The sequence below is a fragment of the Tetrao urogallus genome (assembly GCF_951394365.1).
Source record: "Tetrao urogallus genome assembly, chromosome: 12".
Lineage (NCBI taxonomy): Eukaryota > Metazoa > Chordata > Aves > Galliformes > Phasianidae > Tetrao > Tetrao urogallus.
This window is the reverse complement of record NC_136825.1, coordinates 19,209,864-19,237,346: the sequence shown is the minus strand read 5'-3', so window position 1 is coordinate 19,237,346 and position 27,483 is coordinate 19,209,864. Positions and strand designations below refer to the sequence as shown.

General features: G+C 40.7%; 1 protein-coding gene across 1 annotated transcript; it reads right to left on the bottom strand.

The window, feature by feature from the left end:
- Positions 1 to 399: 399 nt before the first annotated feature.
- LOC306951050 (receptor-interacting serine/threonine-protein kinase 2-like) lies at positions 400 to 27,483 on the bottom strand (the record flags this gene model as incomplete). Its single annotated transcript, XM_079541452.1, is given in 15 exon segments — positions 400 to 719; positions 2,054 to 2,134; positions 2,708 to 2,873; positions 3,629 to 3,697; positions 5,050 to 5,135; positions 5,888 to 6,049; positions 6,754 to 6,803; positions 7,085 to 7,149; positions 7,837 to 7,992; positions 8,189 to 8,227; positions 8,231 to 8,336; positions 9,811 to 9,922; positions 9,925 to 9,950; positions 24,326 to 24,586; positions 27,404 to 27,483. Coding segments are annotated over 15 exon segments (1,779 nt in total).

Sequence of the window (27,483 nt, the reverse complement as noted above, 5' to 3'; positions counted from 1 at the left end):
AATTCTCTGAAGTCTCTCACTGTGACAGCTTGTTCAGTACTGAGTTTGGTGAAAGGCAATATCTTTTTTCTCCTCATACAGTACACTGTCCTTAATAACTGTTGTTCTTCCGTAGTGTGATCTCCAAAATCTCACAGTCCATTTTTCTGACTTCCAAAATCAAGGAAATTTGGTGACATTTGACTTAATCAGCGTTTGTTATACCAGTCTTGGCAATTTCTGCAGGCAATGGGTTGATGTGATCTTTTCATCCAGGTAGGTTTTTTATTTTTCCGTAAGTGGATTGCAGTCATTGGCCAGAAGAAGAACTGATTTCAATGGTTTATGAGGAGTGAATGTGAATCACTGCCACTCCAAATTACCAATGCTCTGATCCATGTAGCAAACCTCAAAATTATGTCACAGCAGCAGCCTGTTTGTCTCAGGACAGCCTATGCAACGGCTGCCTCGTGCCAGAGGACGGCGTTTGTTCACTGTTAGAACTGTCACTACAACCTTTGCTGCCTTCTCTCCAAGGCAGAGGCAAATATCTAGCAGTGCCCGAGCACGGCTGGTCACTGTGGGGTAAGAGATTATTGTTTCATAATCTGTTCGGGACAGCATTTGCTGTGAGCGAAGGGTGTCAAGGATGTGGTTGAGGCGTCCTTCTGTCATGCAGCTCAGGATAATTCCTCTGTGGCTGGCCAGTATTTGACTGCAATTGCCTTTGCAGCAAGGGCCTTGGTGAAAAAGAAAAGCAAACAAGATGTACTAAGTACTCTTTTCTTCCAGAGGGTGTTAGCAAGTGACAGCATCAACACTGATGCATGTAGAAATTTAATCTCAGTTGAGAAAGAAGAAAGGAAGAGTTAGTCTGTGTCCTTTGTTCACAAGTAGTACAATGAATTCCCATCAAAAATCATGAGGATCCTATTCCAGAAAATCAGTGTTTCTAAAGACTGCTTGGATTGTGTAAGGGGAGAATTTCATCCTAGCATTCATTCCTCCTAGCATGAACAAACCTTGTGCAGAGCAGTTTGTCTCTACATCATTGAGAAACTGCTGTCTTGTAGAACATGGAAGAACAGCTAACAGGTAGTCCAGAATAGTAAGTCTGTTTGAAATGTGTTGTGAAATCAGGAACATGAATATATATCAAAGCCAAACTAATAGCAAAACTAATATTTTTGGCAAAAGTGATCAAGAGCACTGGGTTCTTCCTCTTCACTAACTGATGAGGCTCGTACCTTTCAGAGTATTCAGTGCTGACATTCAGGTTTTAATTGTACAGTTAAGTACTGTAAATCAAGAGAAAACTAATAACCAAAGACCATCGTTACTGTGGAGAATGTGCCTCTCTCATTCTGATTTCAGAGTGCTGACAGTAGAGTTCTGACATGAACTTTTCCTGCACATACTAGTCTACTGCTTTATCCTGAAATTATGCCATCACTGAGTAGTAAATTGAAATAAATGAGCAACCAGATGCAGGAATTGGCCAATTTGAAACAATCAATCAAGCAAAGCAAGAAACCGAGCTTTTCACCTGCAGGTAGAGACAGGCTTCACAAGTCAGAAGCTTTCCTATGATCAGTTTCCAGCTCAGTAGCAAAATCTGAGACCACGTAAGGAAGGAAATACGTAGTTATCCTGTTCTCTTCATCACCCTTTTCTACGGTCAGCAGCACTTTTTAGCTGTATGAAATACTCAGCTTAAAACCACAAAAGAAAAAAGATGCCCATACTTTAATAAGCAATTAATGATGTGACACAATTTCTGTGTTTTTACTACAATCTTTTCAGGCTCATTCTCAACCTGAATATGATCCAAGGAAAGAACAAGCCAGTGTTCTCAATGGGCAGTGCCTATTTTTCTGAAAACATGAGGGCCATACAGCAATACTGCAGTGACACAGCACTGTCTGAAGAGTTTTTGCACTAAACTACAGTAGACATCATGCCAGATAATTCAGAAGAAGATTATCTATTTCTGTACATCTCTGAACAATGTAACCACTGAATAAGATCTGGTCTGGGAGAATACTGCCCTCTCAAACTGGAAGTGGACTCTTACCAGTCACTGGTTGTTCAGGTTGCACAGTTTGTGGACTGTGGACTGCCCATGGTGGATCCTTATGCTGACAGTTTTCTCTGCCTGCAGTTGGACCAGATAAGGGCAGAGTACAAAAAGGCTTTCTTTTGTCAGAGTGTGGGTAATCTAAAAAAAAAAAAAAAGTTTAAAATGAACAAGATGAGACCCTTACATTGAACAGCAACAGAACATAACGTGTATCATCTGACTAACTTGAGAGCACCTTTTTATTACTAGCTGTTCTTTGGGCAGTTGATAATAGGACACTATTCCTGGGAAGATTTTGGCATATACTATAACATGCTTCTGTGTTTTTCAGGAATTCTATGTGGATTTGTTTCTTAAGTTCCAGAAAATTCTATTCTAAGTCTGGCAGCTATTGATAAGAAGTAAAATGCTTGGGAATGCAGGTGTTATTATAAGTGAATTGATTTCCTGTGGCTCAACTTCTGTTTCCAAAGGAATGAGGAATACTGAAAAAGCACTTCTGCAGTGAGCTCATGCTTTGAATGATACCAGTAGAGAGCAAAGCTCTAAAAAGGGACAACTGCACTTGAAAAATACATGTGTATGTGGAACAAATAGTAGTAATTTTCCTTGGTATAGTTGGAGCTGAATATGTTTGCAGGCAGAGAGCTTTCTTTGTTGAGTGCTGTGTGATAGGACCTGTCAGATCAGCCTCAAGAATATTTTTGCTTCCTGCAATATTTGTACTGCTACCAAGTAGAACAGGTGACGAACTTGGTACTACAGGAGGGACTTTCTTGCTCATTACTTGGGTGAGCTTTTGTTGACAGATGACCTGAAAAAAATTAAAATGGAGAATTATCTTGGAAACTTTCTTTCAAAACTGTTTGCAAGCAGTTATTTCACAGTTCTGGGAAGGGTGGGCAGGCAGTTGTTCAGCCTGTAGACAAACTAATTCAACTTCATCTAGTCGCCCAGGCTGCTGTGGCAGCACAGACCTGTAGGCTAACTGTCCAAGGTGTTATGGCTGTCCTAAATTGATTCTGCAGCTTGTGCTGCCAGCAGCCATGACCATTCACAGAACACAAATTGTCTAGCTAAAGTTCGCTCTTATCCAGGTACATGAGCTTTGGCCCTTTTGTATTGGCAGGCCTGCAGCAAGTGCCAATATCACTTTGAAAATGGTTGTTAGTGGTATGCTGCAGAGTGATCACAGAGCAGTTATCCTTATTCTTCAAGAAAAGGAGCTGCATATGCTAGAATTCAAGCTTTTTTTGGTCTTTGTTCCCAGCTGCCATTTTGAAAACAGCACAAGGAAAATCAGGTTTTTGCCATTTCACTGGGACATCCTCATGAAGGAGAGGTTCAAAGTGGCTTTCAAGTGGAGAGTCTTTCTGCAAAAGCAACAGAGTCTGCTGCTTGTAGGAGGGTAAAACAGGGTTTTGTTGCTTAACCAGTTGTAGATGTCCTTGTTAGGGACAAAATAAAGGGGACATCCTGCCCTACTGTGTTTATATTATGCAGTGTCAGCTCTGGCAGGAGAAGCAAGAAGACTCTTGTAAGATTCTCAAATAAATGCCATGTACTTACCTCTGAGTTCTGTAGGCCTGTCTGCAAAGTGTATACTTCTGAACCTCTGCATGCATTAATTGCTGTCTCCTGGGAAAAAAAAAAACAGTACAGGAGCACTAGTAAGAATGCAGAATGCTTGCTCAATTACAGTTGTAAGGAGCAAGAACTTACACTGACACTGACAATTTACAAGGATGTCAAGTATGTCATACTGTTGGGCAAGCTGATGCAGGATAATAGTGAACTGCATTGAACAACTTGGTAGCAACTTTGCATTTTAGCATGTAAGTGGGTGTAGAACCTGACTTTACTCCATTACTGCTTCTCTCATTTCAATTTTAAGTCTAGTTTTTGGGTTATGCACTAGAAGGGGAGAGCAGCCCTGTACTGAGACACGTATATTGGGCTAGCTATAACATGTCCTTCAAGTATACACATAGCAGGAGCATCCTGTGTTTAGCATACCAAATGATGTCTGCTATAAGGATACGTTGATACTTAAAACTTTTTTCCATTTTGTACATCTGCAGCAGATTGGTTCAACTCATTGCCCTTCAGCACTTATGAATTAATCCATTTTAAATATCTCTGGTAGCTATTTCAGTCATTTTGAACATACTGTCTCTCCAGTTATTTAAACAATAATAATGATTGTTTTTGATTTAGCAAATAGAAAAATAAAACCTTACTCAAAGAGGACTGAAGTGCTAAATTTTTTAGGGATGTATTACCAAATATTCTATAAGCTTCAGGAGTAATAAAATGACTTGGACCATAACTGTGCCAACCATTAAAGTGTCATGCAAATCTATTTTATAATTGCAGAATATGATTGTAACATATAAAAATAATCTGGTATGCCTTAACTTGGGAGCTCACATAACACAGCAACAGAACCAACCACACAGAATGGGTTTTGCAAGGTCAAATGGAGTCAGAAGACTTGTTCAAGGGCTGAAACATGCCCATGTAGTTTCCTCACTATGTCTATCAAAGTTTGATAGATATAGCTGCATTTATGGCAGTCAGATTTGTACCAGGTTTCCCGTGGCAATAATGTATATAATATATAATATTATGTATATTTTACATGTATAATGTAACATGTAATATTATATACATTATACATTATGTAATAATATATAATAAATGCAGACATGCATGGAAACAGAGAGATAGCAAGCTGTATTTGATTATAGCTTGTGACCAGAAAGACACTACTGTTCTTGTGACCTCAGGTAGCAACTGATGAGGTTTCTAGAGGGGACCAGCCAGAATAGCTCACAGTATGTATTTTCTACAATTCCTGAATGAACTTGAGGTGCCAAAGGGTATTCTCCAGCATGTCCACTAAAGCGATAAGTTCAAAAGCTCTTCTGTTTTGGACTGCAAAGATTGCAATCAAAAAATCAAGTAACAAAACTTAATTTTGCACACACCTTTGCATGCATCAGATTGTAGACTGCGGTGGAAATTTCCTTCTTACTTATACTCATCAAAACCCCATTTAGAAGGTCTGCACTTTCTGTAGGAGGAATAAAGCATTATAGATGTACCATGTTGCATGTATTTAGGCATCGTTGTATGTATTTAGGCATCAATATTTGCAACAAACTTCATTAATTATGCAACTGAATATTAACTTCACTGTTTCGCTGAGCAGCCAAATGAACTAAATTAGATCAGTTTAAATACAGCTTCTACCTCATACAACCTTTGGTTTTCTTTATGAATGTGTTGTTGAAGATCATTTACTCAAAATCAGTGTTTCTTACAGATGTCGATACAGACATGCACTTGCAGAAGGATTACATACGACTTTTGGAAGAATCAATTTGTATACCAGGCTTCAAATATCACAATTTCTTGGCTGTTTTTTGTCTGGTTCATTGTTTGGTTTTGTGTGTGTTTTTTTTAGGATAACCACACCATTGATGTTAGTGGAACTGTTAGCACACCTCGAATGGAACTGCTTATGCAATGGACATAAATGCTTAAGACAGGTCAATCTTTGTTAAAATAATACATGAGCTAATAATAATATACCCTCCTTTAGCGGCTATTTTTATGTTTTTATTTACTACATTGTACTAAACAGTCTTGGTTTCCTACTTTTGTAAAAAGCTGAAAAAAGTCTACAGCACTCTGACAATAATCTGAAGGCTGTTTGCCTTCCACTTCAGTTGGTATGCCATCGATTTAGAGTGCCAGAGAAATCTGCCCAGCAAGACTATCTCCATCACAAACCCTACAAAGAAAGTAAATCCTGAATGCTACCTGCAGCACGTGGCCTGTAATCTCGTTCTTGATGACAGCACACAGCAACAAAGTGGAGCAGTCTGTTCCTCCTGGGCAAATTGCTTGATATAAACTTCTCTGAATTGGCAGGCTGTAAGCTGTTACAGATCCCTGTCAAAGCTCCCAGTGGGGCTGTTTGTCCTGCAACATGTAGGAAATAAATAAATACCAAATATATGCCAGTAGGCAATAAATACCAAAGATCCTGTGCTCTTAAAACAATATTTAGCATAAGTTATTTCACATGTGTTAAAGCAAAGACTGTTTTTAAGGCTAAAGTAAAAATAAATTTACGCTCTTGTTAGTAGATGCGCTGGTGTTTGAAATGACCATAGCCACCTTTTGCCACAGGCCACTTCTGGACAAAGAGCTCTGTACAAACAATAAGTCAAATTAATACCGCAGATATACGTGTATTTATTATTTCTCAATAATAGATGCAGTTCTAGATAAAGCCTCGCAGTGTGTATCAGTGCTAAGAAGAGGTGCAGCCACGAGATGACAGTGGTGAAAGCTGTGTGAATTGCACCCTACTGTTCTACACAGTGTTTTTATTGCACTTCTCAGCCTGCAAAATGCAGAAGACCTTCAATCAGCTTTGTCATACAGAACTGAGCCAATAGCAACAAAGTCTTTCTTTGGTGCCCACCACTATGGATGGGGGATCATTCTTAGACTGTGGCAATTGTTACATCATGCTTTATACAAACTGTGCTCTAACTGTAACAAAAGGCAGAGGCCTGTTTGAACAGGCAATGCTGTTGGTGTCGTCATTTCTCTACAGTAAAAGAATTTGTAGGAAACACCACTGCAATAAAAATCAGATGTGAGCAATAGAAAAATACCTTCAAAGGGTTTCTGTCTGCCTATGCTCTCCCAGCACAATATAACAAAACTGAAATTAAAAAAAAAAATCATATTCATTAGTTCAGAATCAATATTTATGTTCCCATCATTTCAAAGAGCACATTTCTTGATTTAATAAAGGAGTTTTCCTAAGTCTATCCAAATAATTCTTAATCTGAAGAGCTTCTTTCTCTTGCACTATTAAGCTTTGTTTTGAACTGAACAAGCTCTTATAAAATAAATCAAGGTAGATAAATAAAGATAGATGTTATTTCAATAGGATTCATAAGGATTACAAGTTTTTTGTTAACTACAGTTGCTTTTGTGAACTTCAGAGCATTCTGTTCTCCTTTCTCCATCACTTTTGTTTTGTTTTCAACTAATCTAAATAGCAACTGAAAAAGCAAGACATTACATTAGGTACTCACCAGCATATCAGACAGTTAACCTATCAAAACCTTGATTCTGACCCACTGTGTTTCTTTACTTCCAGCAAATTTTGCTGGAGCTCCTAGTATTTTTTTCTTTCCTAATGTCCTAGGAGGTATTCTGGTGATACCGTGATGTATGTGCATAATCTACAACTCAGATGATCTAAAACAGTTATTTGATTAAAAACCCCTTGGTCTTTAGACTAGAGGCAGAAGCAAAGAATCTACCAGAAGGGAGAAAGCAGACTACAGATGAGTTAGAAGCAAAGCAACCTGTAGGGGAAGAAGCAATTCTATGATAAACTCATATCTGAACCACACAGTGTTTTACTCCCTCTTCTGCCAGGTTTCCACATAAAATGTGCTTTTACTGAAATGCTACCTAGGAAAATATTAATGTATGATGGATGTACACGTAGTTTACATGCACCAAAGCATTATTTGACATACAATCCTTTGCTTTCTTTACTGCGCTGCTGTCTAGATACACACCTATCTCATGCACTGAGTTATATCTAAGCATCTAAAATTAAAAAAGATTTACAAGTTGGAAATGAATGACAATAAGCCTCCACTCTTGCTGTGCAAATCTAGTCTTTATGAAAATGGCAGACGAGTCGCACTGTTTATAGTTCTCAAGTGTGTTCCCACCTTGGCTCTGCACTGTGCATCCAAAAAGATGTTGGAAGGTTTCAGGCTGCAGTGGCAGACAGCAGGCTGGAGGCTGTGTAGGTAATGCAGCCCTTCAGCTACAACTGACAGGATCCTTATGAGTGACAGAAACGGAAGATCTGGGTACAGTTGATGCTGAGAAACACAAAGTACAGGTTTGTGTACGGTGAAACTGTTACTATTCACACTTTCATTTGACAGTAAACAAAAATACAAGACTGATTCAAATAGCAGACTGACTGCAACTGTGATTATTGTCCGTAATTTACATGCTGGTTGTTCTCTTTTGGGTTAGCTTGTAGTTAGTTTTGTCACAAAAGACCTTACATACCTCATGGATGAGTGAGTGAAGGGATCCACTGATCCTCAATCACCATCCCCAAAGTCCCTGGTAGAGGTAAATCCCAAGAGAAGGCAGGAGATGTTCAGACTTACAGCATCTGATATTTGCTGTATCCTGAAGCAGCAACTTCCATTCCCTGTAAAATATAACAGAAGTGAGTGGCAGTTTAGACTGCAGGAAATTTCAGCTAGAGATGGGATCATGGAGGCTGTGGAAATGAGAGAGAACTATGTGGCTGAATACAGGCTAATACAATTCTACCACTAAAACCAGTACTATATCATCTTCCAAACAACCGTAAGAAAATTAAGCAATACCATGTGTTCTTTCACATTTTAACATAATGTGAAAGAACTCTGGATGCATTAATGGGGAAGGCAGCAGGGAGAGAGAGGAGGCTGTGTCCCTCTCTTCTGCCCTTGTGAGGCCCCATCTGCAGTGCTGCGTCCAGCACAGGAAGGACGTGGAACTCTTGGAGTCCAGAGGAGGGCACTGAGATGGGCAGAGGGCTGGAGCAGCTCTGATGTGAGGAAAGGGTGAGGGAGTTGGGTTTGTTTACCTGGGGAAGAGAAGGCTCCAGGAAGACCTCACGTTGGCCTTCTGGTACTGGAAGGGAGCTTATAAGCAAGAAAGAGTCTGACTTGTTACACGGTCAGGCAATGGTAGGACAAGGGGGAATCGCTTTAAACTAACAGAGGGAGATTTAGATTAGATGTTAGAAGGAAATTCTTTACTCAGAGGGCGGTGAGGCACTGGCATTACTGCCTAGAGAACCCAAGGTGCCCCATCCCTGGAGGTGGTCAGGGCCAGGTGGGGGTGGGGAACTAGGTGGCTTTAATATCCTTACAACACAAACATTCTGTGATTCCATGATTATATGAACGTAAGAACACCATCTGAAGCAGGATTTGGAATTCAAAGGGAGGAGAAAGATGTGAAATGCTGGATTTTAAAAATCAAGCTTTTCCCCATACTGTCCTCAGAAACTTATAATTGCAATATTCTCAGCTAAGTAGTTTTAACTAGATCGTTGTTGCACATCATTATCTCTGACAAACAGAGTCAGTGCACTCCCTAAAATACCTTCATCTTGCCTCATCAACAGTATCTTAGGGTTATTCTTGGAATCTTTCTGTGCCTCTGTCACCACATGGAATTCTGCAGTGGCTAGGTGGAGCCCAACAGCTACTGAGGTTTGGTTTTGTAACTTGTGCATGTACGCACATCTCCTGCCCTGTAACCCTGACTTATATCCCTCTCTCATCCTATCGCTCTGCTCCTTCCCATGGACTTGCTGGTTTAGACAAGCTTCAACTGAAATCTCTTCAGGGTCCTCCAGAAAAAGTCACACCATACATGGCATGCCGAGTATCACTGGTCAGAGTCTGCAGACATCATTACAGTAGACATAATGTCTTCAGGAATAAGCTCAGCTTCTATAAATTTTGAAGAGAAAAAAAAAATGTAGAGTTTGTTTCTCAATATAACTGCCTCCAAGCTGCCTCTTGAGTGGGGATTTCTAGGAAGGAGAGGTGTTTAGGGACTGGATGAACCTGAGCACACCATGATTGGTGCTGGTACCATCACTGCATGGTCAATGAGGTACATACTGCTCTGTAGTGTTCTTGCTGGTCAGCAGCTTCACGGAGATGTGAGTGTTCCACGAAATACGAAAGGTTTTCAGTGCAAAACCTGAGCCTGTCCTGGCTGAGGTAAAGCAATCAAACCCTCCTGGGCTATTACAGGCTGACTTGGGGAAAAGAACGACAAAAAAGTTCTTAGGCCTGTTTGTTTTCACTGCTGCCAAAGCATAGTGGCATTGTGCCACCTCTTACACACTGAACAACCCTATCCCAACCCTAAAGCCTTCCCTTCACCACTCAGTGTCAGATCTTCCTTACAAATACAGGAAAATTACACTTAACTGCAGAAGAGTGCTCAGGACATAACTTGCCATCCAGGGCTGTGAGGTGCTAAATAATTGCTTATTGTTTCTACCTGATCATTTGAAATATATAGTTATTATTAATAATATGTTTTAAAATGATACTGAATTATGTAGACAAAGAATTAGTATCTAACAGTTAAATGTCAGAAAGAAAGAGTTTCGCTGATTCTCATGAAAAAATGGGCAATTATTCAATATCTCATCTAACTACAATCAAAATGTAAATAAAAGTACAGCAGCTGGTTGGCCAGCTCAGCTTCAACACTGTTTGATTTTAATGACAGCACGGTTGAACCACTTACTTTTTAAAATTATTGTAATTTGAAAGCAATCACTACCTTAGATATTCCACTTAGACATGACACTGGAAGACACGTTAGTAGTCTCATAAACTTAGAAAAGGTTTCTCTGAATTAATGTAAGTTTCCAGATAAGCCACTTATCCCTTAAATTGCAGAGACAAACCATGCAAATCTACAAACCCTGAGTAAAAATGAGGCAGTCAGAAGGCTGACAGGAAAAAAAAAAATCTGTCTCATATTGCTCTATAATAAAACAAATAAACTTGTAAATAATCAAAATAATTTACTAAGAACTCCAAACATAGTACAAAGAAGCCTGTACAATGAATATGGGACCTAAATCATTCCAGAATGTTTCTACTTGAAATGGAATCAAGTAAAGTTCTTAAAAAATCAAGTTTTTAAGCTACTGCTAATTCACAATTTAGATAAAAAGAAAAGCTATCAGCAGCTCCTGTTTTTTATTTGCAAAATGCAATTTATCTAGTGATTTGTGCAAACAAAATGAAAACCAGTTCAGTCTGTTACAAACCACATCGCATTGAAGAATATTGTTCCTCTCTTTGGATTTGCACATCTGCTTCCACACCTGAACTCAGACTGATTTGGTTTTAGCATCTAAAATGAGAGTTCTGTTATTTATCCAGGCTCTAGTAAGGCTGCTACAATAGCTGGGGGGACTAATGATGTAATACGGTACTGTTAAAGGAAGTTACAGACAACAAAGTCTCACTCTAACTCCCAGGTGATAAGTTCAGTATTTTTTCCAACAGTTCTGCTCTTCTGAACGTTTTTCTTCTTGGACCCAATTCAAATCTCATTATCAAATAACAAAATGTTTTGGGTTTTTTTTTGTTTTTTTTTTAATGATTTTTTTCCAAGCTTTTTGCATTATTTAAAAACTTTGTCGTCGTCTCCTGAGAGGTTAGGGGCAGGAGGGAGATGACTATAAAGCCATTTCATACAATCACCGAATCATTAAGGCTGGAGAAGACTTCTCACATCCCCAGGTCCAATCTCAGCCCACCCCCACCGTGCCCACGGCCCACGTCGCTCCGTGCCACATCCCCACGGCTCTGGGACTCTCCCGGGGACGGTGACTCCCCCCATCCCTGGGCAGCTGTGCCACTGCATCACTGCTCTTTCAGAGAAGTTTTTCCTAATATTTTCTTATTTCCTATATTTATATCAAGTTTCTAACTTTAAAGATAACTCTAAAAAGTAATTTACAGTGAAGACATTTTTCTTAGCATGTGAGAAACTCTTCTAAGTTAAACTAATATTCAAATGCCCAAAAGGAAGAAATTGGAAGCAAACAGCAACTTACCTTTAGAAATACCAGCATAAAGACGACCAGTGTTGTAGTGATACTGCTGCAGATGTGAGCCTGCTACGAATGCAGTTGGAGCTTTCCTGTTCATGAGTCAGCAGCATTGTTATCTCGCCTTTCATTGGCTGCCAGCAAACATCTAAAATTTCCTGGTAGGACATAGCACTGTAACTCCTTGGTGACTGCCGATGTGTTTGCTTGGACTGATTTGTTAGCTGTCTGTAATTAATGAGACAGAAAAAAAAGAGGTCAAATTTTTGCTTTTTTTCCCCCCACACTGAGGAACCCCAGAGGGAAAAGAAAGATTATATAGCACTGAAAAATACTGTATTGTACCAGGTCCAATCATAGATGTGTTTGGAGCCAACAATCATCTCTGCAGTCGATCAAAGCGATATCCCAGGTATAGAATCCCCTTAAGCACTGTAAGTCAACGATCTTAAAGCAGGATGGAAACTGCCATTATCTTGTTAGGGGATTGGTAAGCATAGAGGTGATGTTCATTTGCAAAGGAATAAAGGTGAACTGGCTGGAAAACAGCCCTGCTGAAGGAGGTATGGGAGCTACACTGGAAACTACACTGATGATGAGCCAACAGCATGCTTCTCATCATGATGGAGCAAATTGTATACAGGACTATTATTAAAAGTACAGTCATAGGAAGAGAATCCATTGTGCTTCAGTACACAAAAAATGGTTCAAATAAATATGTTGAGAAATCAGAGAGAATGTAGTGGGCAGTACCTAGACTGTCTGTGGCCCAAGAGCACACGAACATAGAAGAGCAGGTTGAAAGAGCTAGTCTTAGGCAAAGGAGGAGGTTAAGTGGTGGCCTACTGCAAGTCTACAACTACTTGAAGATCAGTTTTGAAGAGTTAAATTCTTCTCTATAGGGGCAGTTTGCCACCAGTGGCAGAGGAAGGTGTTTCTACCTCTGAGGTTTAAACCAGAACAAGCTTTTCCACCAAGTGGGTAATGCAGCACTGGAATGGAGCACTCAGGCCTTAGCATCTCTGTCCTGTAAGATTTTCTGGATTCATCTGGGCAAAGCAACTGCTGATCTGACTGAGCACTGCCAGTACTCCTGCCTTGAGCAGGAGGCTTGGCTAGAAAATGTCAAAGATCCAGAAAACCTCAAGTTTAGTGACAACTTTGTAAGGCCTAATTGTGCTCCTGCTAGGCTTTGATACTGAGAGCTGGGATTGCTAGGCAAGGAGTAGAGACTTTAGGACAAAGCAGACATTTTGGTCGACCACATTTGGTTGACCACAAACCTAACACTTCATGCAGAGTGCCTTTACGTACAGCCCACCTTACAAACAGCTTCATTGGAGACCACCTGTGGATTTGGGCCAAACTTTCACCCCCAAGCAGAGAAGGGAAAAATCATTAACAATTACCTAATCCTCCTATGATGCTGGGAAAGTCCCTTTTATCTAAAATCATGTGGCTAGCACTCTGGGGCTTGAGAGGAAGCACACTGTGAGTGGGAAGTGTGAGCGTGCTTTCAAGCACAGCGAGTTATTTCCTGAAAGCTGAAGCTGTCCAAACAGCACCAACTTTCTCTGTTCAGCACACCCTTCTGAAAGTGAAATTAATACAAGGGAGAGAGGCACAGGTGAACAGGCAAAAAAGGTCCTGTAGAAGGTGGAAAATGCAGCGAGTTGCTTCAGACACAGGACCCACTTTCTCCTTGACTTCAGTATTATCAACAATATCTTCATTGTGTCGTTTACACTTTTATCAGGCACTCATTAATAATGTTTTCCCTTATTAAGGGTACTAGCTTGTCAGGCCCACACTCCACTATTGCAGAATCACTGCTGGTAAAAGTCCTTACAATTAATTAAAGAAACTTCTCAGGGAAAGTTTTACATAGAATTCAAAGGACTTAATTTAAAACAAGTTATTTAACACAAGCAGTCTGAGTTACTTCTGTATTCTTAGAATGTCACATGCTGGGGAAGTAGAGTGCTGGAACAGTTCCACATTGGATTACTTCTCACCAGTATTGTTTTCAGTTTAAAAAAATACCAACTCTAAAACAAAATTTTTTTCCATATTTAGAGAAACCAGAAACAGATAGGACAATCTCTAGTGCAGATGTGTATTAATTAAACATTTCTTGCTACTACTGAACATGTTAATTGATAAGGAAATTTACTACTGTTTTACCTACACTTAATTTAGCCAGGGAAATTTAAAGTCTCTCACATATTCTGGAAATTTATAAATACTGGGCAAGGAACACATCCTATTCAGTATTTAGAGAAAAAAATTGAAAAAAAATCAGTTTGACTGTGAGAAGTAGGTTGTTTTGTTGTTGTTGTTGTTGTTGTTGTATTTTGTTTTGAATTGGGTAAAATACCCAAAATAAAGCCCTCCAGCAAGGATTAATTGATATGATAGACCTAATGACTATGCACTGATATCAAGGACAGGGAAAGATAGCGAGATCCTGAACCATATGCAGGAGGGAACAAGAATGAACAAGGAGGTAATCTGGAGAGCAATAACATGATTGCAGGATTCCATATTCACTGAGTGAATGCAATCATTACATGAGTGGAAATGCACATAGAATCTGACTAACTGCAAGAATTAAGTTCAGTATTTCAACTATTGGTCATATTTTTCAATTTGTTCATATTGAAAGGCAGAAACAGAAGTTTTGAGATTTCAAGGAGCAGATGGTGAAAAAAACTTATAAGCTATTCAAAGTGCCCAAAGAATATATTTTAAAACCTATTCATAGCAGTGCACAAAAGAACAGAGCACCTGCTTCTTCCGTCTGAACTCGGCTTTGTGGTTCACTTGCAAGCTAAAACAATGTAAAAAAATGCAAACACGTTTGGTCTTAACCAAAAAAGGTCTGGAACCCCCAATACAGGAAAGACAGGGAGCTGTTAGAGACAGTCCAGAGAAGGCCACAAAGATGATCAGAGTGCTGCAGCACCTCCACTATGAAGACAGGCTGAGGGAGCTGGGCTTGTTCAGCCTGGAGAGAAGAAGGCTGCAGGGTGACCTCATTGCAGCCTTCAGTACCTAAAGGGGGCCTACAAACAGGAGGGGAGGCAACTCTGTGAAAGGGGAGATGACAGCAGGACAAGGGGAAATGGTTTGAAGATGAAGGAGGGGAGATTTAGGTTGGATGTCAGGGGGAAGTTCTTTAGTATGAGAGTGGTGAGGTGCTGGAATAGCTGCCCAGAGAGGCTGTGATGCCCCGTCCATCCCTGGAGGTGTTCAAGGCCAGGTTGGATGGGGCCCTGGGCAGCCTGGTGTAGCATTAAGCGTGGAGGTTAGTGGCCCTGCATGTGGCAGGGGGTTGGAGATTCGTGATCCTCGAGGTCCCTCCCAACCCGGGCCATTCCATGATTCCATGATTAACATCCGGAAAGTAGGAATAATGATGATATCAAAAGAGTACTGTGGTTTAGGGCACACCTAATAATCAGAATGAATCTAGTTGCATTTAAATGTAAAATAAAATGGGAGCTTTAATAGTAGCAGCATTGAAGGAGGGCCACAGCATAAGACAAAGTATTAATAGAGCAAGGATGCACAACAGAAGAATGAGACGGCATCAGGAGGCTGAAGCATTCAGATGACCCAAATACCAAGGGCTCTGACGCATATTCAGTGAATTCTGCACTCAGTGGATGGCAGAGTTCCCATCATTTCTCAATCTGGTTATGCCAGTTCTGTACAGAATAATTTTTGGAAATGTAGGTTCTGAGGTGCCATTTTTTTTGCTCCTTGTGTGTTCAAGAACTCTTGTGAGACATGAGTACTTACATGTTTGTTATGGTTCAGGTTGGTAGGATTCAAGTGTTCATTATTTCACCTTCACAAAACTACGCTGGAGTGCCCGTGTATAGCCAATGATGATATAACTGGTTGCTTCAGAAAATAACTCCAATCAGGCACATAACTTGCCCATTCTAAGGTGATACATCAAGACACAACATCGTGCTATCCATGCCATGAATTTACAGATAAACTACAGCTTCCCATTTCTTTTATTCTTTTGTTTAAAGACAATTATTTCTTCAAACATTCATGCCATGCTGTTTTGGAAAACAGCCATGAGCTCAATCTGTCATTATGGAAATGACTAAACAGAAGTATCACAACTACTGGCTGCAGGTAGGTTCTATGAAATTAACAGTGACAGCAGCTCTGCTGATTAAGGGCACCACATAAATTTATTAATGCTTTTCAGCACCTTTTTTTTTTAATAGTGGAATCTTAAACAAGTACCATAAAATGTATAGTTCCTGTAATTGTGAACAACAGAGTATTAAGAGCTTTGTGGAAGGGCACACTAGTCCACATCCCAAGAATTTATGATTGGTTTTGGATCATGACATATTATGCACTATTAAAACAGGGTGGAGAAGCACTAAAGCTCCAGATTAACTACATACCTAAAGAGTTCCACTAAGGCTCATGGCGAAATGACAGAGGCCTGGATGGGTGATCTTCCTGTCAACATGTAACACAGGGATATAGGACAATGTGAGCAGACTTTCACAGCCTTTGTGAATACAAAGCAAAATGCAGGATCTTCAATTTGCTTGACCCTGAGCGTTGTGTTTTTCTGCTTCACAATGCTGAACCATGAAAATGTAAGCAAAGAAATCAAGCAAGGAATTTTAAAAAATCCAAGATCTTCAGTATCAACATTTTTATACCAATGTAAGGCCAAATTAAGTTTCAAATCAGTGAGACTTACTATGGTCCCAAATTAAGAAAGAATTCTGCATTTTCTTGTTCACTGGAAGATTAGAATACTGCTCTAGATGCCATCTGCCTTTAGTAAACGGGGAGGGGGGGAGGGGGGGTTGGTGTTCAAGTGAGGATTTTCAGTCAGCAGCCCTAAAAAAATGGGTGGAGCCCATAAACTATTCCTACAGAAACTTATAGCACATGAGGGATGAGGCAACAGGATGAGGCCTCTGCATTTTTACTGACCGCTGTATCATCTTAGTCACTTTGTGGCCCTTCTTCCTGATTTATTCTCCCCAGTTCTCCTTCTATGGAGATCAGCACACAATCTTTGAGTATGAACACCAGATCTAGCTGGAAGACCATATTTTATCCCTGTTCTTTCACCTTTTTCTTTTGCAGTCATCCTTCACTTACTCCTCTCCATTCCCCTATTTCAGTCATAATCCTACACTTCTTCCACCTGTTTCTTTTTATATCATCCTGTCTTCAAATTAATGTATCCCATCACCTCCTCATCCCCTCATCCCATTCTTCAAGCATTAAATGGGTCTTTGTGTGAAGCTCAGCAGTAACAAATATTTGTCAGTAGGTCAGGCTTTTCTTTCCTACATCATTCTCCTTTTACTCAGTGAAGGCATTATGACTATTGCACTTTTTCTGGAGATGCACCGGCTTTCATTTACAGTTTTTCACTGTGGAACTTTACTTTTTCCCCTGCAAATCTTCAGCAACAGATACTTTAAAAGCATCTGAAAGATGCAAATTGCTGTTGACTTCCTTTTAAATGTTTATATGATGAAGTCTACCTGTAGTCCTCTTGCACTTAGTGACATGAAAAAAGAACTGCAAATTGCTCCAGTAAACGTCAATGGACTTCCAGTTCTCTCCTTATGGTGAAACTGCTCTGCTGAAACCAACCTTATTGAGTTCATATTCTTTGAATTTGGTCATTAGCACACCAAACTGGAATCAAGTCCAACACTCCAGGAGATGAGTGCTTCCTTTTCTTTCGTGGAAATCAGCCAAATAACACAAAGTATAAAAAAAAAAAGAATTTACCTTTATTTCTCAACAGTCTTAACTCAAGTGTCACTGCCCTGTGTAGTTCAAAGAAGCCTCAATCAACATACAACATTTTTAATTGGGCTAGAATCCATAAGTCATGTAAGCAGTGTGAAGAGAGAGCACCTAAAGAGAAAACAGCGCTTTTGTGAGCAAAGGTCTACTTACGAAACTTTGATCCTTTCAAAGTTATTAATGAAAACATTAGCCCTTGCAGTTTTAACAGATCCTGCAGTAATCAGGAGGTGAAGTATGAGATTTAGCTTTCATTCTGTTGCTGCCAAATCAAAACCCTTTGTAAATACGTTCATTAGAAACCCAGGAGTTTGTAAGAAAGCCAAGCATTACCTGTAGGAGACTCTCAACAAAAATATCTGGTCATCCAGGTGGAAGTGGCATCTGAAAATGAATGATTAAAATACACATTTAAAAACATCTCCCCTAAACAGGTCTCCTGAAGAACTGCTTGACTGGCAAATCTGGTAGCACTATGCAGTGACATTCTTTGAAGTTAAGATATGTGGAAAAGGTGCTGTTTTACAAGTTGCTTAAACCAAGTCAAAACTGGCAGATTGTGTAAGCACAACTTACTCTTGTTAGGGAAGACCTTTCTGCAAAATAACAAAAAACATAGTTGTAAGAACAGAAATGAACTACTGAAGAGTTTCAACCACATCATTACAAGCACTGACCTCTTGAAAAAAATATGAGAAATCTTCACTAAAAGGAATGAACTGCAGGATCCTGTTGGTGGGTTGTCTGCTGTTGTTTGTTTGCTTGTTTTTTTTCTCACTTTTTATGCTGGGACTGCCATTATTAAGCTGCTGTGTATGTTAAGTGTTGAGCATTTGCTACAGTCTGGTGGATCTTATTATATAAATGAGGGACTTGGGGTGAGTCTGGTTAGCTACCTACACATTCAGATAAGAAAGTCATTGAAGATGAAATCTATCTCAAGAAGCATAAAGGAGAGCCCGTTTGAGATTATCTTCTCCAAAAAAGTTTATCATACCTATAATATTCAAATCGAGTACTGAGAAAAATATTACTGCCTGAATTGTTTGCTTTTTTGCTTAGTCTGCTTGTTTCCAGAGATCTGCCTGTTGTCACTTCCTGATTAAGAAGTGACACACACAGCAATGTAATAAAAATAATGAGGGGGAAAAAAAAAGGGTATATTCATGGTTGAGCAACCAAGTTCTTATATAAGAACATATATAAGAATATCTTTGCCTTCTAACTGGGGATTTCCACAGTTTGCTCAGGCTGGTATACATGCACTTGCATCAGTAGTAGCTGGCTTTCTTCCTACCAAAAAGACCACGCTCAAATACCATATGATATAATAAATACTATACATTGTTGTGAACATACATATTTATATAGCTTATTTATATAGCCTCTTCACGTCTACGTAGTATGACTTTGTAAGGATATAGGGTTATCTAGAACAGAAATACATTACTTTGAGTGCCTGTTCTCTCCAGGCTGCAGAGTCAGATGCAGAGAGCCAGCAAAGAAATTTTCAGCAAAACTTTAACTTGGTCAGATTGAAAATATATACCTTTTAAATTACATGTAATACCTACTGTCATGAAACATACTGAAGAGATAAAATGGGCCTGTCAGCCTGTTGTCTCTAATGCTAATGCTCAAAGTTTCTTCTCCTTTTTTTTTTTTTTTTTGGTGAACCTCCCAGAAAAACAAATTATGACACACTGGTGGAAAATTTTTCTGTTATTTTTTTTCTCCTTGCACACAGAATGCTTCACAGACACTGCAAGTTTCATGTCTGTGATGTCCTTCTAGTGGAAACAGTCTTAATTTATTTAGAGGAACTTGTTCACCAAGTGAAAAGCCATGGGGGAAGAATCTGAAGAAGATTGGCTTCTCTAAATGGTTTCTAGCAGGCTTCATATGACTCTTCCTAAACTAGGAGTTAATGCACTGCAATCTGCTAAGACTCAGAGATACAGGCTTTGCTCTTGTGCAGCAGTAACTTCAGTCATCAGGGGATAACTACAGTCTGAATTGACACGAGCATGGTGCTCAGGCAACACTGCAGGTGGCTGACTATGAAAGCTGTCCTCAGGGCTCTTGGTAGACAGAGGAGCATCCAGGAAGCTCCCTTTGTAGCTTCTGGGAATGAAAAGAATCATAGAATCATAGAATCATAGAATCACAAGGTTGGAAACAACCTGCAAGATCATCTAGTCCAACCACCCTCCCATTCCCAGTACCACAAGCTACTAAACCATATTTCATGGCTCCAAAAGCTTGACTTATCTTTAAATAAAATAAATTCATAGTGCTATATTCACAAGAATCATGGAGTCAGAGAATCCTTAAGGTTAGAAAGACCACTAAGATCATTGAATCCACCCATCAACCCATGGCTGGGACAGCTCTTGACCATGCTCCTCAGCATGTCTACTCTTTTCTTGAAAACCTCCATGGACAGATGATTTATTTTGCTTTCTTGCACCCCAGTGTAATTTCATTATGTCCAGCACACCACTTCTTACCACTACTTCCTCCTCTTATCCTTTCAATGTTGTGGAAAGTGTGGCTAAATCATTTTCCTGCTGTTTCATCATTGGGATTTTCTGGTAAATTGTTGTAGGCAGGCTTGCAAAATATCCACTTTCATTTTGAGAATCTGGAACCTATTTTTTAGATTCAACTAAAAGCAAAAACTGTCCCTTTCAGCATTAATTAAAAACATGCACTGTAGCATAATCATTTTTCCTTTTTATACACTTTCTTTAAAAGATTAAACTCAAGAGGCTTGTCAGTAATGCATACATACAACAGAAAACAAGGAATATCACTGATTAAAGAAATAGAGCGGAGGGCTGACGGTTTGTTTCTGGCCCTAACAGACAATTTGCACGTTGAGAACATCATCTCCTTTGCTGAGCTATGCTGTGTGGTTATTATTTTCTCTTTCTGCAAGTTTGGTCCCTCTTTCCTTGTGCTACCTCATTTCTTCAAAAAGTTGTAAACTCCCATCTGGAGCACTGTGTCCGGGCCTGGGGCATCATGCACTGGAAAGAAGAGCTCTTGGAACAGGATCAGAGATGATCTGAGGGCTGGAGTGCCTCTCCTATGCAGAAAGAGTGAAGGATTTGGGTTTGCTTGGCTTGGGGAAGAGAAGGCTCTGGGAAGACCTCACAGCAGCCTTCCAGTACCTGTGGGGAGCTTATAAGCAGGAAAGGAACTGACTGCTTAGCTGTTCTGATAGTGATAGGATAAGGGCTTTAAACTAAAGGAGGGGAAAATCAAGTTTGATGTTAAGAAGAAATTATTTCCTCAGACGGTGGTGAGGCCCTGACAGCCACCCAGAGAGCTGCGGGTGCCTCATCCATGGGAGTGCTCAAGGCCAGGCTGGATGGGGCCCTGGGCAGCCTGCGCTAGGCGGCACCTGTTGGCTGGGTGATCTGTAGGATCCCTTCCAACCCAATCCATTCCAAGAGTGAAATTTCACCAAAACTTTCTGATGAGCAGCTCGAGAACTCACTAGGAATTGCAAACAATTATATCTAACCAGATGTGTGTTAGTTTCACCAAAAAAAAAGTTTAAAAAAAAAGTCAAATATTAAATATTCCACTAGTTTGATGTTTGTGGTTTCGGGTGGCTTTTTTTTTTTTAAGTTTTTAAGTTTTAGTAAAAAACAAATAGTAAAAAAAAAAAAAAAAAAAAAAAAAAGTGTTGTTCCTTATATTAACTCTATTACATATTTTCTATGCTGGCTAAGACAATTCCTCTTCACTCTCTGCAGGCCAGGCAAGCCAGAAAGTTGGGCACCCATGGGTTAGGGAGTTTCTGTAGCAGTGCTGAACAAACTGGTGTAAGGTGAAATGATACAAAGAAATACAAGAGTTTGAGTTAAAAAGTGCTAGCAAAACCAGTGTAATAATGGTGATATTTGCAGAACAGGAGCAGGAGCTTCACTGGCCCATGTGAAACTAATTTAGAAGAAAACTTTCAGGAATGCTCAGTGAATGTACGTATTTATGGTACAGAGTACGTGTTTGCTTGGTATTGATAAGTTAATCTATTTTATCCCACATTCTGGGATATTTTTACACTTAGCTTTGAAGACCATTGCAAATATTGGTGCTAAGTTGGCACAAGTACAAAGCATTCTAAAAGGATTTGGATTATATTGCTTGGCTCAAAGGTGAAATATTTTGCAGGCATTGAATAAAGGGCTGTTATATTGTTAAAACTGTAAGAGCAGTTGAGCACGAACAATGGAAACAGTATGGGGCCATTATACAATATGGGGGTGTAGTTTGGAGTGTAGAATAGACATGGAATATTGTAATGAATTTCTAGAATTAAATGTAATAACCACTCCTTGTACCATAAATATGCACGTATTCCCTCTGCAATAGAGATGTTTACCTGCCTTCGGTATGCAGGCTAGGAAGGAGTTATCCTCCCTTGGTCAGCCAAATAAACACACCTGCTCTACAACTACCTCGTGGTTATGGAGTCTGTTCCGTAAGTCAGCATCAGGTGTTCTGTAAAACTTGCAGAAATCTGTGGAACCAGAACGGCCGTGGTATTTGCGCCAGGATATGGAGAACAAAACAGGATGTAACTGCAAATGAATCGGACATAAACTTTGAGTGAAGCCACAGGAAGGTATGGAGAAGATTCAGCTGAGAAAGAAACAGAATATACTGTCAGTAAACATTTTGATGGGAAATATTTAAGTTAATTTTCTCAGAAATAATTCTTTGAGATTGCAAGTTAGGGGACAGCTGCACAGATGTAACAGTTAAGTTTTAGAGTGCCATGACATTTCAAAAGTAACGAAATATGTTTACAAAGGTAAATGTATTTTACTAACATTAAGCAGAGATGAAGTTGATGAGGCTTTTTATGGGAAAATAAAATAAAGTGGAGTTTCTCACACTCTTCTCAAGAGAACGTCATTTTACATTCTTAAAAAAAAAAACCCTTTTCAAAATTTCCTGATCAACATGAATATGTGGGGATCACAGTGTTGGAAATATCCGAAGAATGTGTCAGGACAGTATCTATGATAAAAGCAGGTTTTATTCGCGATTGCGACGGCGGGCGTCCCGCGAGCAGGAGCATCACTAAGGACGCAGTGACAGCTTTTGAACCTTGTTTCCCCTTTTACCTGCCCCCCCTCCCCCGTCTCCCCATTGGCTGGGTACTCCAGGTTCACAATCTTACCACGGTCTACATCTGTTAATTGCTGTGTCACTTGGTGTCAGCCAGCAGCCATCCTGTTGTTTCCAAGATGTCTCAGTGCTCTTCCTGTCGCATTGATATGATTTTCTTCAAAGTCTTCCTTAAACAAAGAGCACAGGGGGGAGAGGAGGGTGCCTTCTTAGTGTCTCTTCAGGTGCTTCCCTGGACATCTCACCACTTGTTCTCAGATGTGATCAACCTCGTGCAGGATATTCTTGCATTGTGTATGACAAAATATTACATATATACTGAGCGTGCATTCCTGGGGAAGGTTCATCTAGAGGTTAAGTGATGCAAACTATCAGAGACCCCCTCCAAGTAAAGTAGGCTTCCAGAAAGAACTATGGCAGCGGAGGCCATGAAATAAAAAATTCTTATCTTATTGTAAAGCAGAAACACCATTTGATTCCCACAATAGCAATAGTTACATTTTAGAGGTCTGAGCCCTCCAGATTAATAAATCCTTCTCTACAATGCTTCTGTGAGGGACCCATAGCTGCAGTGTTAATGCACAGCTGGTTTCTGTGTCTCACTGACACGACCAGCTAACAAGCGTGCTACATTTGTTTGCTGTTCCTGCAAAGTTGAGACTGAAGTTCAACTTCAGAGCGCTTTTTAAAATTACTTATTTACTAAGAAATGTTTTTACTTCTGCTATTACCAGCTGAATTGAAGTCCCTGGCAGTGGCAAACAATAACTTAGAATCATAGATGTGTTCAGCTGGCTGTCAATTGACACACCAAAATTTTTTCCTCTGCAGCCACATTGCTCCAAAACCGCAGTGATGTTTAGGATTTTTGTGACCGAAATGCAGGACTCAGCACTTGATCTTGCCGAAGCTCATCCAGTTGGCCTCAGCCCAGCAATCCAGCCAGTCCTGATCCCTCTGTAGGGCTTCCTACCCCCAGGCAGATGCACACTTGCCCAGCTTGCTGTTGTCGGCAAACATAGCAGGAGTGCGCTCAATTCCCCCATCCAAATCATCAGTAAAGATACTGAACAGTTCCAGATCCAGTACCGATGCCTGAGGAGCACCACTTGCGACTGGCTCCCACCCAGGTGTAACCCCATTCACCACCACTCTCGGGACCCGGCCCCCCAGCCAGTTTTCTACCCAGCGATGAGTGCACTCGTCCAAGCTTCTGCAGGAGAACGCTGTGGGAGGCAATCCATACAGACTACTCCACAGCCTGTCCCGTCCCCTGCTCGCAAAGGAGACGAGGTTGCTCAGGCAGGACAGCCTTTCACGAGCCCACGCTGGCCGGTCCCGGTCCCCTGGCTGTGGATCGCAGTCGCGGCCGTCCGCTCCGCGCCCTTCCCGCCGCCGCCCTCACGGCGGACGGAGCGCAGATCCGCAGCTCAGCGGCGCTGCTCCACCGCGCGGCGGCAGCGCGGGACCGCGGAGCTGCGCTCCTGCGCCGTGCGGCGGCGACCCGAGAGCTGGGGTGTGCGGCGCCGGTCCCCGCGGAGAGAGGCGAGTCAAAGGTGGGAAGAAGGGGGAAGGACGGACGTTTTTACAAGTTGGCGCGGAGAACGAGCGGCTGCCAGGCGCAGTAAGAGCGCACACCTGTGCGCTCGCAGATGGTCAGGTGCATCCAGGAGCCGAAAATAAGCGACTCGGTTTTTTCCCTTGTCACGTGGATGGCGCGGAGGAAGCCGTGCAGGCGTTTACTGCCGGTGGGCGTTCGGCTCGTCGGCCCCGGGCCGGGAGTCGTGGCCTCGAGGGCAAAATCACGCGTTCCTCTAGCCTTGGCTCTTGTGCCGTTGCTCCCGCTGTGACTGCAGGTACATCACACGGCGGCGTGGCCTCGGCTTCCCCCCCACGGTGTTGTTATGAGGGTGGTTCGAGTTGTAGATATTCGCGCCAGAAAACACTTCTGTGCCTGGAAACCCCTCTGTTAGTATAAGGGGAGTGCTCTCATCCTAAAGCAAACGTACTTACGTTTGAGAGATTTGTTTTGAGTATACTGCAAGAATATTAACAGCGAGTTTAACTTAGCAGAACACAAAACACAATTAGCTATGCAGCAGAGCTCGCTGTCATTATTGGGATGTTGCCCAGTGCTTGGTAGGTCTCAACAAAACAATTTCTCATTCACAAGAATTAGTGGGATTTCAAGCAAGTAAACATTTTCCTGATTTTTTTTTTGTTCCTTGTAAATGGAGAAAAAGCAGCTGATGGACTGTATATATACACACACAGATTGTACTCCAAGCAGCTGCAGAACCCTGCAAAAAAATTAGTCTCGACAGTGTCACTGAAACTTACAGAGATATGAGTTTCATGGAGCTTTTTCACATTGTCTTTCACTCTTAACACCCAGAGTTGACCAGAACTGATTTTACAGAGAAGTCAGCCCATGTTTGTGTGTTTCATTGGAAACAGGGCACTTCAGCTCCCAGTTCCAAGCTGCAAATCCTCAAACCTGTAAACAGAGATGCTGTGAATTTGCCACCCAGTTACTCCTTCCACGTTACACCTTTTCAGGGTGCTTACCCATTCGACAGCATCAGTCACCTTACAGAGCTCTGCAACACTTCAGCACCATTCTGAAGTGAGGTGACAAAGAACAAGTCCAAGATGTGGGGTCACGTGGTGATACAGATGCAATAACATGAGGCATCTGAAAGTTTTCCAGGACGTTTTTTTTAAGATGAGGAATAATTTCACCCATTGCAGACTGGTGAACAATGAAGAAATGAGGCATTCTGTTTGGACTCCTTTTTTTTTTTTTTCTTATTTAAATAGATTTATTAGTAACTTCAGATTCAAGTCTGTAAATGAGTATTTTTATTCCATCCTTTAAAAAAAAGAGTGACTCCTTTGTGCTTTGGTAATTTTGGAGTATTATCAGGGTTATTAATCAGTTTAGTCCTGGTTTTAGAAATGTGGTGATCTTCCTCTATAGAAAAGTGCAACAAATGACCTTTATCCATTAGAAGGAACAATAACAAAAGCACAGAACCAGATCTCTCTGTTCCCAGGCATAATCATGTAAGAACAATGATAAAGGGGTAAGCAGTGAAAAAAACAGGGTGATTCTGATTTTGCATTGAGGTCAGTCAAGACGCATAGACCTAGGAGAGAGAGCAGGGTAGGGAGCAATGCAAGACTCCAGCGACCTGAAAAAAAACAAAAGCAGAACATGGGTGCAAATAGAAGAGGTTTGGTACCCTCTTTTATTCTTAGAAAATGTGAAAAGGATTTCAAAACAGTTTTGCAATGGATACTGGGAGTAAATCTCTCATCATTCCAGATCCTGCTGAATTCAGTGCCAGCTGAACATTTTTAAACAGGACTGACGATTAATTCTATCAATAATAACTTTATACATGAAGCTTGTACAACTCTTTCCTGGAAATATTTTAGCTTGTAGATTTTTTGCATATTATCATCACACATCAGTGTTGGCTTGAGGAAAAAAATCCTAGAGTTAATAAATAAAACCAAGCTGTCCCGTGAAAACACAAGCACTCCTTATATTCTAGAGGGGTTTTGGCATTGGTCGCTGGCGTTAAAAGTCCTTTATGCTGTTCCATTGTAGTCTATTCTGTTCCTAATTATTTAAGAAACTAACCTTAATACACCTTAGATAAACTCCCATCTGATGCTATAAGAAGAGAGTGGAATGCTTTATGTAACCGTCTCTCAGATACAAAGCAAACCTCTAACGGCACAGGCTGGAGAGCAGTGCTAATGGAGTGAGGTTTCGTCAAGAATGGAAAAAACTGCAAAAACCTGACAGTGTTTTCAAGTACGTTACATCAGATATGTGCTGCGATCATGGTTTCTGTCAGCCAGGAGAGTCTGGAGCAGATTAAGTGTTCAGCTGTCTGCTGCACTGACAAAGCAGACCTATGGGGAGATGAGATTTTGGGAAGCATCCAAGTGGTTTATGTGCTTTTGGATGCTTTACACAGAAACGTTGCATGTAGGAATAACTTGAGCTGTAAAAGAAGATCAGTGCTTTTTTTTATTTTTAATAAAGCATTGTTTTAATGTTTTAGTTACTGCTTAAGTGAGGCAAAGAATGTGAGCTATTTCCTCAGTCAATAGTTGTCCTTGCCAAAGTCTGCAATGAACACTAAGCCAAGAGTGGTACTTCGTCCTTAAGATTTCCAACTATGCTGACACACTGTTTTGAAACCTCCTGCTCCAGTTGTCCATTCTCCTGCTAATTCCCCTTGGTGCCTCTTTAGAAGCTCTTCCAAAGCCTTTCTCTGGATTTCTGTATGTGGGAAGCCCAAATGTCTCTATTTACTGCGGCGTTTTTTTGCTTTGATTCATATACAGAATTATCTACCATCATTTGATGAGGAATAACAAGTCTCTGTCTTTACTTTGGTCTTCTATCCAGATGAGAGCCAGGCTAAAGCATACTTGTGGGCAATTTGGTATTGTGTTCAATTGTGTTCAGTTGAGAGACTGGGCAGAATAGTTGAGGTCTAAAGGGACTGCGCTATTGATGCCAGTGTCACCAAGGTAAAGGACGGCACCTCAACTGCAAGTCTGAGAAATTCAGAGAAGCAAGTTTGCTTTTAAAAGTAGCAATACAGTCAGAGCAGAATCAGTAGAACATATCTGATCCTCGTTACTTGATCTTGGCACCACATTCTCCTCCCAGGCCCCTGAAGTAGGTTTTAGAGCAATAGTTTGAAAGTTGATCCATCCCCAT